Source organism: Mus caroli, chromosome 4 (assembly GCF_900094665.2).
Source record: "Mus caroli chromosome 4, CAROLI_EIJ_v1.1, whole genome shotgun sequence".
Taxonomy (NCBI): Eukaryota; Metazoa; Chordata; class Mammalia; order Rodentia; family Muridae; genus Mus; species Mus caroli.
In genome coordinates, this window is record NC_034573.1 from 11,035,957 (window position 1) to 11,047,748 (window position 11,792).

An 11,792-nucleotide genomic window follows, 5' to 3' on the forward strand; every position below is an offset into this window, starting at 1 on the left:
GAAATGTAAATGAGGAAAATACCTAATTAAAAAAATAAATTAAAAAAAAAGAAAACTACCTACTGTGTTTGACTTCTCGCTCTTCTCTAACATTTCTGAAGCAGTAACAGTAAGTGTATGGAGTATATATGCAGGAAAGCACATACTATATCAATAAGTAAATGAAAAGTAGAACCTATAGTCACTCTAAATGCTTTCTGTCTTTAATAAAAATCAAGATAGGTGTTCATGATTTTTCTGTATAATATCTAATATATTATACTTAGAATTTACATAATATCTTGATAGTAATTGACTAAACAATACCATTGATTCACAAAGCTTGAAGTGTATCTAATGTAAGGCGGTGTTTAGTTTGCCCAACCCAATATGAGACTCACAGAGTTACAGGTAAAATTTGAGATTTTGTGAACACATTACTTTTATGCTTTTTACTAATTCTATATCAAGTTATTCCATGTAATATTGATAAATTTTAGTGTTTTAAGTTAGAATTTGTAAAACCCTGTATAAGAAATGTAAACTTCAAAAATGACTATATTTCTGGAGCCAAATTCCCCAAGGATGGTATTTTATGCCCCACCTCAGGAGAATGTGAGTTCTAAGTTGTTCTTCAGGCGAGTCACAGTAACTCTGGAGAAATTACCACCCATCATCAGTGCTGGACCCATGGCAGCTACTACTCTCACAAAGGACCTGGTTCCCAGTGCCCACATTGGGCAGCGTGTAGCTGCCACTGACCCTAGCTCCAGGGAATCTCTGACCTTTTCAGGCACCTGCATACTTGTAGTTCACATACATAAACTCAGACATACATGTACAGATAAAGTAATAGTGTATACGTACACATAAAATAAAAATGAGTATTTAAAAGTATATATTACCGATGTATAACATGCTTAGATACACATGTCCGTCAGGTGACATTCCTAATCTCTGAAAATCTCACTAGATAATTTCTGTCACTGACCATAGCAAGTGTCCAACTAAAACTGATGTTCTAGATTGGGATTTCCATGGGTTCTTTGCATCTGGAGTATAACTGTGGTGCCAGGGTCCTAGGGTACTCTAGGTAGGTGGTAATCCCAGTGCACTGCCCTGCGTGGATCTTTACGTCTCTGAAGAGACAAGTAAACAGACATTTAAAATTATGTGCGCAAAGACTTGGGAGAGGAGGCTGGGAACTTGTGTTTTTCAAAGATTAGAAAAATGTAGGTTCTGACTAGGATTAGGGCTTGTTCAAATTCTCCTTTATAATAAGATGAAATCTTATCTTTATTAATAGCTTAGGAAGTGATGATGTTATGCTCTCTCTAGCAGAGCTGTCCAGAGTGATCATCTGAAGTCCGTCATTCGCTTCTCTCAGATGGCATCATGGAAACAATAGGTAGAAGTGCTGTGGTACTTTCCCCCATGATAAGGCTGCATCCTTTACATTTTGATGGACCTTGACTTTATGTTGGACAGTAGTCATGGTAAAAAGCAACTGTCCAATCTGTCCTGTTTCTGAAATCTGTTATCATTCCCAACAGGAATTTTTTATGTTCTTTGAATGTTAATTATGAATTCCGTTTGGAGACACATCTAAGACTGTAGACTGAAATTTTATATCAGGACATTTTGGAATGTAAGCTCAGTATTTTTTAAGATTTATCTTTTAAATTATGTGTATGTGCCTCTCTGTATATGCTGCTATTTATTTATACATGAGTACCAGGTGCCTGTAGAGGACCAGAGAGGGCTTTGGATCCCCAAGCTGCCCAGTGTGGGTGATGGCAACTATAATATGGGTCCTCTGTAAGATCAGTACATTCTCTAAACCACTGAGTTGTTCACACACACACACACACACTTTTTATTTTTATGTATGTCTGTGTGTCCCTATGTTCAGTGTGTATGTGGGTGCTCGTGGGAGCCAGAATGAGCATCAGATTTCCAGAAACTGAAATTACAGGATTTGGGGATCTACCCTGGTGTGAGACCAAGCTTCCGTCTCCTGGGAGAGCAGCAGTCACTCTTAACTTCCTCTCAAGCCTCCTCAATATTTAAATATAATATTGATAAGTTGCATATTAACTTTATCACAGGATTTTTATCACTCATCTTTTCCTTATTTTGCCATTGTATATATTTAGCAATTTTCTCTTTTAAAGATGACCCTCTGCTTCTGTGAGCAAAGGCCTTGGTTCTTTTCATTTGAGTGACTTGGTTCTCTGTACCAAGTCTGCTCCATGTTTCATCTTGGTTGCTTTGATTGTCTTCAGTGTTCAGGATTCCCTTGCATGTGACTAAACAATCCAGAATGTCCTGCCAATGTCATTATTACGTCTGGACTTCCCCTCCCACAGTGTCTCTGTTGATGCTTTTCCCAGAGGACCTGCCTTCATTTGCACCCATCCATGCCTGCTGAGCACATGCTTTGGCTTCTGTGTCCCTCGCACTGCCTCCTTCTATAAAGTTGCCCCCTGGCCTAGGCTCTCATAACTAATTTTGATTCCACTCTACTCTTTAGTGTTCTGCACTTATCTTTCTCAAGGCTCCATTTCTGTGTCTGAGGTAGTGGTATGCTTGACCATATATGTGATTCTTTGAAGAATCTTACTTTGTGTCTCTCTCAGCAAATAATCAGGGCATCTTGCATGGACAGTTATGTCTCAGTGATAAATGAATTACCAAGTCTGTTGCTGTAATATTCTTTCCAACTCAACGATGCTGCATCTCTTGTTCATTTGTGACTGTAGATTAATTTAACAATAATGGAATTATAATCTACATGATTATTGATATAACTGTCATAGAGCAACTGCCTATGGGTGGCTGAAATCCTGGATCTTAAAATCAGTTTAAGAAAGTTTAATAGAGTGGCAGCTTTCTTACAGACCGAGAATAACTGAGTGGTGTGGGGCAGTCACACTCACAGTATACAAGATGACTAGAATTCAACTAACAAATACATGATAGATAACACATAGATTTTTCATCTGTACCAGATTCATTATAAAATTTAATTTAGTTATTTGAATGGCAAGATAATCTGTAAGAATAAGTAGTGAGAATAGATGTAATTCTTAACAATAATGAGTATGTTTGAAGGGTGGGAAATTCATACTAAAGCCACAAGCAAATAAACTATTGAATATCCATTTTGTAATGCTAACGAAATTTACTCTTGGGAAAGGAAAGGAATAACATGCCATTACTTTTAAAATTAATAAATTCCAGAATTACATAATGGTGAATATTAAAAAGGCAAACTAAGCAGGAAAAATAATAAAAAATTAGGGAAAGAAGCACAAAAAAAAAAACCTTCATGAACAGAAAAATGGTAGAGTTCTCTTACATTTGATTATATATTCATGTGTTTCTATAAGATGAACTGTTCACCTTATAGTTCATATGAGGACCGTGGTGCCAAGGAACACAAGCATTTGAGGCACATCTAGATAACATAGTGAGGCCATGACTCAAAATTTAGGGTGTAGGGACAGAACCATAAAACTAGGTAAAATAGACCAACTTGTGTCCTTATATGTAAAGAGCACTTAGGAATAAGAAAAGAATAACATTCTGAGAATATAGGGCAGCTAAGAACAAAGGAAATCATATATAAAAATTGTCAGAAAACCTCTGTATAAATGAAAAAAGTACAAATGGTATCATGGGAAGATGAAAACTGACTACGTAGTAAGCATGATGGACACATGTCATTATTGGCAGTACACACATGTCTGGGATTGATTTGGAATGTAGTGTAAAGTTTTGCTGTTTCTGTAGCTGCTTTTCTAGTGATCTATCCTAAAATAACTGAGATGCATATTACTTGTTGTTTTACAGATCACTAGAACTTAATAGTGTTGTCTGTGGGACAGGAATCTCTGTGCAGTTGGGAGCATAACTCCTTCATAGTTCCACAGTTAGATGTGGGTCAGGCCTCCAGCCATCTTGAGGCTTGATTGGCAGGGAGGCCCCTTCCAGGCACTCTCATGTGGCTGTTGGGAGGTTCCAGGCCTTTCCTAGCTTTTGGCTGCAGAAATCAGGTCCTGTCCCCACACGTGTCCTTGGAGCTACTTTTACAATACTGTACATAGCCTGCCTCAGGGGGAAATGGAAGGCCTGCTTCCCTTCATGGTCTAATCTTAGAAATGTGTTCTCATTTGGTCTGCTAGAGTCTGTCTGCTAAGGAGTAAGCAGGATGTAGCCATATTTGAGGAAAAGATTGCTCAGGTTCTTAGGTGTATGCCGACTTTCACATGTTAATTATGGCTTTGTGAATTCTTTTTAATAACAAGAAAACAGCAGTTACCACATAGACATCAAGAAATAGACAGTGTTGAGATTTCTTCTTCAAGAGTGATGGAAATAGTAATTCCCTGGGTCCTCAACCCTGCAGTATACCATTCAGAGTATAACCACCCCATTGCTACTTAAGAATGTTGATGATAGCTGGGCAGTGGTGGTGCATGCATTTAATCCCAGCACTTGGGAGGCAGAGGCAGGTGGATTTCTGAGTTTGAGGCTAGCCTGGTCTACAGAGTGAGTTCCAGGACAGCCAGAGCTACACAGAGAAACTCTGTCTCGAAAAAACAAACAAACAAACAAAAAACAAAAAAAAAAGAATGTTGATGCTTATTTAATAAGATGTGAGAGACTCACAAAAGTTTTTACATGCTGATCTGTATGTGGACTTTGCTCATAGATAAGAAAAATTAGTTGCTAAATGTCTCTTTCAATAATAGTAGAGTAGAATAGTAAATTCTTATTAAAAGTTTAATTTCCTTCTAAGTATGGGTTGCATAATTCACTTGATAGTTGTTCAGGTGCTTCATCCATATTTCAGATCTTTACCCTAAAAAAACCAGCAGTGACAAGATTTATAGAAACGTGACTTTGCACTTGATAACAAATCCTTACCTTTAACCTACTTCCTAGATTACTGATCTCTCCTTACCCAACTATCTGATGGCGTCTTCAGTTGGACTGCTACCGACTCAGCTTCTGAATTCTTACTTGGGTACCACACTACGGACTATGGAAGATGTCATCGCAGAACAAAGTGTTAGTGGATATTTTGTCTTTTGTTTACAGGTGAGTGCAAGGCCAAGAGTTGTCTGGCTTCACTGCTCTTTGTTTTGCTGACTGTTTCCTTGACCACAGTTGAAGAATTGTTTCATTTTAGATAGTTGTTTCAATACTTCTTTATATTTGGATGACAGTTTCAATTGTGTGAACACCCAGAAATACATGGACGTGGTCAGATGCATTGAATATCCTCTGTAAAATCATAAGAAAAGAATCATAAAAAAATGGATTCCTTTCACGGGGATTGTTTTTAAAGTCATTGCAAGTCAAATGCTGTATCTTGACTTGGTATGAAAACTTTGCTGTCAAAAAAATTTGTAATTGGTTCAAAGAATTAGTTTTTATCTAGGCTTAAAGTTTTTGTTTTGCTTGCTTTGTGTGGATAAGCATGCTAATCACATAATGTTAAATTTTGCATGTACTGTGCCTACAGAATAGTAGGTGTAATTTCCTATCTGTGTCTATTCAAAGTACAGTGAAGACCAGGCTGGCCTCAACTCAGAAATCTGTCTGCCTTTGCCTCCCCAGTGCTGGGATTAAAGGCATGCGCCACCATGCCCGACTTGAAACTTTATATTTTCATGCCATTTTTATAAATTGCTCAACTGTAATTGTTAGTACTTCCTAAAACTATAGAATCATCTCGTTTCCGACACAGTTTGTTAACTCCTTCTTTTGTTTGAATGGGCATATTTAAACTTGACATACATAATTCTTAGTTCAGGCATTTGTAGAAAACATGGAAGCAGTGCTTTGGGGGTGGTCTGTTGATGTTAGTTACAGCTCAGTGGTTTCAGAGGGATTTAGTGCAGCTGGATTGTGAAGTAGAGGAGAGAGGAATACTCCTGAAGGTGGCATATGTCCAAGTGTGATCTGCTTTGTATGTGCTCTGTGTCGGTTACCACGGAGAGATGAGTTATACTGAAGTTCCTAGGTACAGGCTTTCTTTCCTGTTTCCCAGCTCTCCGCAAACTCCACTGGTTCATTGTCATCGTCCTCCTCTACTTTTGGCTTGAAATAAATCAAGCTGTCTTCACTTGTCCACACAGGCTGGTTTGTCCTCACCTCCTGTGTCCTCAGGAGACTCCTCCGTCTTCTTTAGTATCAGAAATTTCTATCGAAGAGATGTTCTTAACCTTGTGACTGTTTTCTAGCCTGCTCTCCAGCAAATGGTGGGAGAGAAGCTTGTGTTCTCTAGGAGGCTTGTTCCTCTGGCCTCCTTTTATTTAAATAGAGAAACTTAAGAAGGGTGTCTTATACACCCTGTTGGTTCCTCTCTCTCTTTCTTTTATACTTCTGAGACTAAGGAAGAAACTGGGTGCATGCTGAAGAAAGTCAGTGCAAAGTGTGTGTCTCCTACCCTACACGTTTAGCCCAGCCCCTTCTCATAGCTTCTATGTCTAGTAGGTACCACAAATACAGTGTATCTTATACAGGTCTAGCATCTTGCTCACACAGCCTGTAGCACACATTCTCCTAACACTGTCATTTCTTTACATTGTCTCATAGTCTATTGAAAGGTACTACTGAGTTTTCAGAAGGTAAATCGTGTTTCTCTAAGGAGAAATAAAACAGTTACAGAATTTAGAAACCCACTTTCTTAATGCCCAGCTTACCATTGTATTCAACAGTGGTTGCTCAGTTAACAGCAAATAGCTGTGTGACTTCCTACCTGTCACTTTTAAGAAATATCCATGTGAAGCCTTTTTACACTGTATAGTCATTGAATTCATTTCCTTTAGTTGTATATCATATCAGTAACTGCTCATCTTTTCATTCACAGATTGTTATAAGCATTGGCCTCATGTTTTATGTAGTCCATCGCGCTCAAGTGGAATTGAATGCAGCTATTGTAGCTTGTGAGATGGAACTGAAAACCTCTCTGGTTAAAGGCAATCAATCGGATCCCAGTGGCTCTTCCTTCTACAACAAGAGGACCCTCACGTTTTCTGGAGGTGGAATCAATATTGTATGATTCTTACAAACTGTGATTGTTGAGAGCCTAATGCGCTGTCCAGGCCTAGCAGTCACTTACCTGATGGCAGAGACAAGTGCTGTTGTATTATGGCACAAACAAAACTGACTAGTTTTTAAATTGCACAATTTTCTAAAAGCAAGAATCATTTTTTGGGTCTGTCAATGTAAATGTAGATGCAGCTCTAGCTGCCCCTTGTTATACCTGTAATGGCCTATAGGTGTGCACTTTAGTGTTTTTGAATTATTTTATTGCTGGGACTTATGAACAGAAAAATAACCCAAATATTTTCTTTCTGTTTAGTATCTTTATTTATAAAGCCCATGAATAGTTGTGTGCATCTGTCTTTAAAGATGAGTAAAAGTATAGAGTTCTCAATGGATCTTGTTGGATGTTCTTTGCTTAGGCATTCTCTCCAGAAGGGTAAACTGTTTTGTTTATTGTTCACTTGTTTGCTTCAAGCAGAAAAACTCTGCTTAATTTTCCTTGCTTGTAAGAAAATAGCTATATTTCAGTTGAATGTATGTTAATGTTATCCAGCATTATGTCACTGTGGGTCATTTACACCTTGCGGTACAAGTGTAAATCCTACATTGTGGGACTGAAGTGCTCTTAAGACCCCTTTTATTTTCACTGTGTAATATGCAAAGTGAAAGGGACATTATTTAGCGGGTGGCTCACAAGTGGAGCCTGCATTCTTATTCGATTATATTGGTTTCACCCATTAGGCCTCATCCAAGGGCTGTCCGATAGCACTCTTACCAAACCATTTCCCCCTTTTATATTCATAATTAGGCTTTGAAATAAACTTATTGTTCCTATAAAATGGTGGGCTTACCATCTCTGACGTCATTCAGGTGGCCTTGTTTAGTCAAAACGCCTTGTTAAAAAGAAACAAGCTTTAAAATCATGTTTATAGTTTCAGTAAAAATATATATATATATATATGTCCCCATAGCTTTCAGCTTTAAAACTATAAGCATTAACAAAAATCCCACATTCATGCTGTCTGCTGCATTATTGCTGTTTTGTTTGGGGCTTTGATGTTCCTTTTCCCTGACAAGACTCAGGAATTCTGAAATGTGAAATTGTCTCAATCCTTTATCTTGTAGCATGTGTGTTTGCTAACAGCACTTAGGACTTAGCATACAGTAATCCAACATGATTTGTATGGCGTGCACTCATTTATCAGCTTTATTTTTAAAATAGTTTAATTGCAAACTTAATGATGAGTTAATTTTGTTGCAAATGAGACTGTAGTTGATAAGGTAACGTTTTCTGTTAAGGACTTCACTTTTCTATGACTGTTCCAACCTATCAGAGCTCTCTCTGCTGCCTTTCGCTGGCAGTAAAACCTTTGCCCTGGGTACTGCTGACATCTAGAGAAATCCTGCGCAAGCAGATTTTTCTAGTCTTAACACCAGAGAAGAATTTGATTGTGTTCACACACAAGGTTTTTGCCCAGTTCAGGTGGTTTTCCTTCCCCTGCTGATGCATAAATCCCTCTGCCTCTGAGTAGCAGTAGAAGACCAGAGTAACTGTGACGAAAGGCAGCTAGCTGGTCTACAGTGCATGCCTGGCCTCCAGACCTTTGTTATCGGTAGAAAAACAACTATACATACCGAGTCCTTACTGTCTGTTTAGTTAAGTTTTAGTTTAACCATCCCAATAAAAGAAATATTTGATTTATTCTTTTTAGTACAACTTGGCAACATTTTTCTTGTGTCTCTCATTGGCTATTTTTTGTTAAAGGAATCTTTATTTGAGATCACTATTTTCATGCTTGCTTTACAATTCATGTATTTTGAAGTGCATTATATTTACTTAGCATTTGTAACTTGAACGACTTCACCAAATGAGTACCTTTTGGTAATTTGTAATAACTTCTTCCAAATGTTAACACGTTCCCTGGTAATTGTATTACATATGTAAAGACAAAAGAAATAATTTTCTGTATTCTGCCAATCATAATTTTATATAATAAATCATCAACTTTTATAATAGTATGGATTGACAATTTCTAAAGTACTAATGTAGCAATGTTTTTCCTTTCTTTAGTCTTCCCAAGGAACCAGTAAACAGCAGTTCATTATTGCCATGTCATTTGATAGGTGCATCTGGTGGCTGGTGGCTGGGCTATATTTATATTCACTGTAATCTGTGCAGCAGAGCTGTATCTTGTTCACTGTCTCTAGTCCTGTACCCTGGGCTTACAGCAGCAGAAGTTCTCAAGCAGTGCTCTGGACACATATTGCCTCCAGCCATATGTATTCAAGAAATGCATATTCATAGAAATGAAATATGGTGTCCTTACATTGGTTAACTACAGTCTAAAGTTGCTTTATATTCATTTAGAGTCCACCTAGTTTTCAATCTGGTTAAAGTTTTGGTCTATTTTTCCTAAGATTGCCACTTTGACAAGTTTGCATTACCTCTTTTTTAAAACTGTGTTTATATTTACTGTGCTCTTATGTCATTTTTATTTGATCATCTGATTTGTGAATAATTGAAATCTGTACTCTTGGTGAAAAATCATGTTATCAAGTCTCTGTTGTTGGAATGTTCATTTTCAGTTTATATTCAGAAGTGAATGGATATTTTCAGAGTCAGCCATACTCACCCTTGAAGCACTGTAACCAGCTGCTAGTGTCCCACAATTGGCTTTCCCCAATGCCCATACAGTGTCCCCTTGGGGAAACTGTGGAGTTCAGTTTGTTTGCCCTCACTGTAGGCGCACACAGCATCACACCTGTTAACCCGTGGTGGTGATTTGGACTCTTCCTGGGGAAGTTACATGACTTACATTGTTGTCTGTGAGGCTGATCTTTCCAGTTCTTGAAAGCTGCTGGGTGTGTGCCACATTGGTGCAAATAGATCCTTCCTGTGTGGCAGATGAGTGCCATTCACAGAAAAGGAGAATTGAAGAGAAAAAGAGGTTTATTGTGAAGCCAGATAACTGTAACTGGGTTGGTGGCCTTGGTGCTGAGATTATGTTGCAGCTGAAGGCTACTCCCAGGCTCGGAATGATCCATGTAATATTTATTGTCTGGACCCTCAGATTAGATGTTTCTGGTTTCTTTTTTAATAAGGTATTTAGGATATATATTTTTAAAGTTCATTGCTTTAAGCTGAAAAGCCATTTAAATGGAGGAGAGGGATTGCTCTTGTAGGCTATTTAAAACTCAGGAGTTCAAATAAACTCACAAATTGAACAGACACTGTTGACTTTGCAACTAAATTATGACCTGGTATGTCTGAGCTGCACAGTGATTGCTGCAGACTGTTCTCAGAGGTGGCTGGGATTTACAGTACCGAATTCTAACAGCAAAGCAGTTACAATGTCTTGAAAATTGGTGTCCCAAATCACTCGTGTGCCTAAGAAAATAAAAGGAAATATTTTATTTTTCTTCTCTCTTCTCTTTCTTTCCCATGGTTGTAAAGATGTATTCATGGGAGGGAACAGTTCCGGGGGAAGGGAGGAAGAATGCTGCTCACTGTTGATGCTGATGCTTGCGCTCTCGATGCCATGTCAGGTGTTAGGACTGTAGAGGAGAGGCTGTGGACAGGCGATTCTCATTTCTTATGTTAGCATTTGCTCCTCAGCTCCTGTGTCATAAAATGCCATCTGTTAAACACAGGCATTAGATGTTTGATGCTTTTTCATAAAATGGAAACCTTTTCCCAATCTAATTCTCTGTACCTAGTTTCTCTGATGTTTGCCTTGAAAGCACATTACAGCTACCAGAAATGATTCTTCTCAGCATCCAGAGTGATGTTTGCCTGTGTTACCTTTTACCTGATCCAATGCTGTTTTTCATCTTTTGCTGTCAAAACTGCATGCTAAATACACAAAATAAAGGGTTCACAAGGGAAGTCAAGTGTAATGATATATGCTTGTAATACCAGCGCTCCTGGAGGCTGAAGCAAGAGGATTATAAATTCAAGGTTAGCCTGGGTTACACCTTACTCCCTCCCACACACAAAAAAATAAAGAAGCCACAAAGGAATAATCATATTTCAGAGGCTGAAAACTGGATATAGCATCACTATCCACATCAGAGAAGCACACTGGCATTTCTGGTTGCTTGTCATCCAAGGCCCTGAGCCACCAGGCTGTGGCCCCTCTCCTTGTTGATAGTAGAATCTACCTTAGCACTCCTAGGTGTGGGAAAATGTATACCAACAGTGTATGTACTTGAGCTAAATAATGAACATCATAGCATAGCATTCTGTGTATTGTAGTGTTAAACAAGGTTGTGCATGTGATCAATTTATATTGAATCACCCTTTCAAGTTTGAATAAAAGTAGTTATCCAGATTTAGTAATCAGCAGGTAATACTTCCGCTTTAAAATGACTCAGAATTCCTTGAGGCAATAATGTGCTAGATAGGAGACTTGAAAAATCACAAAAAAATTGTTTGCAGGAAAATTGAATAGGAAAAATATGCTGCATATAAAAACCAAAAATAAATAATTTGAAATTCTTATAGAGTAGGAATGTAGAGTAGAACACTTTAAGTATATCTAACATGCATAAAGTGTGTGGCCAGCATGAATGTTTGGAGTACGACCTAGCGTGTATCTCTTGTAATCTTGTCCAAAGCTTACCTTGGCTAGGGACGAAGGGTACTAGATAGTTTCCCACTTAAATCTTCAAATTACAACTTTGATTTCAAGTCAGTTGTCTGTTGTTTTTTTTTTTTTTTTTTTTTTTTTTTTTTTTTTTTTTTTTTTTTT

At 37.9% G+C, this 11,792-nt stretch overlaps 1 protein-coding gene across 2 annotated transcripts in view; it reads left to right on the forward strand.

The window, feature by feature from the left end:
• Nucleotides 1-11,792, forward strand: part of Tmem64 (transmembrane protein 64) — a 42,316-nt gene that overhangs the window by 10,073 nt on the left and 20,451 nt on the right. The window contains exons 2-3 of one of the 2 annotated variants that reach the window (XM_021160753.2): nt 4,930-5,085; nt 6,863-10,927. In XM_021160753.2, the coding sequence (XP_021016412.1) occupies nt 4,930-5,085; nt 6,863-7,054 (348 nt within the window). In that variant the 3' untranslated portion in view covers nt 7,055-10,927. Of the gene's footprint in view, nt 1-4,929; nt 5,086-6,862; nt 10,928-11,792 lie in introns of those variants that run through there. The other variant, XM_021160752.2, reaches the window with a different exon arrangement.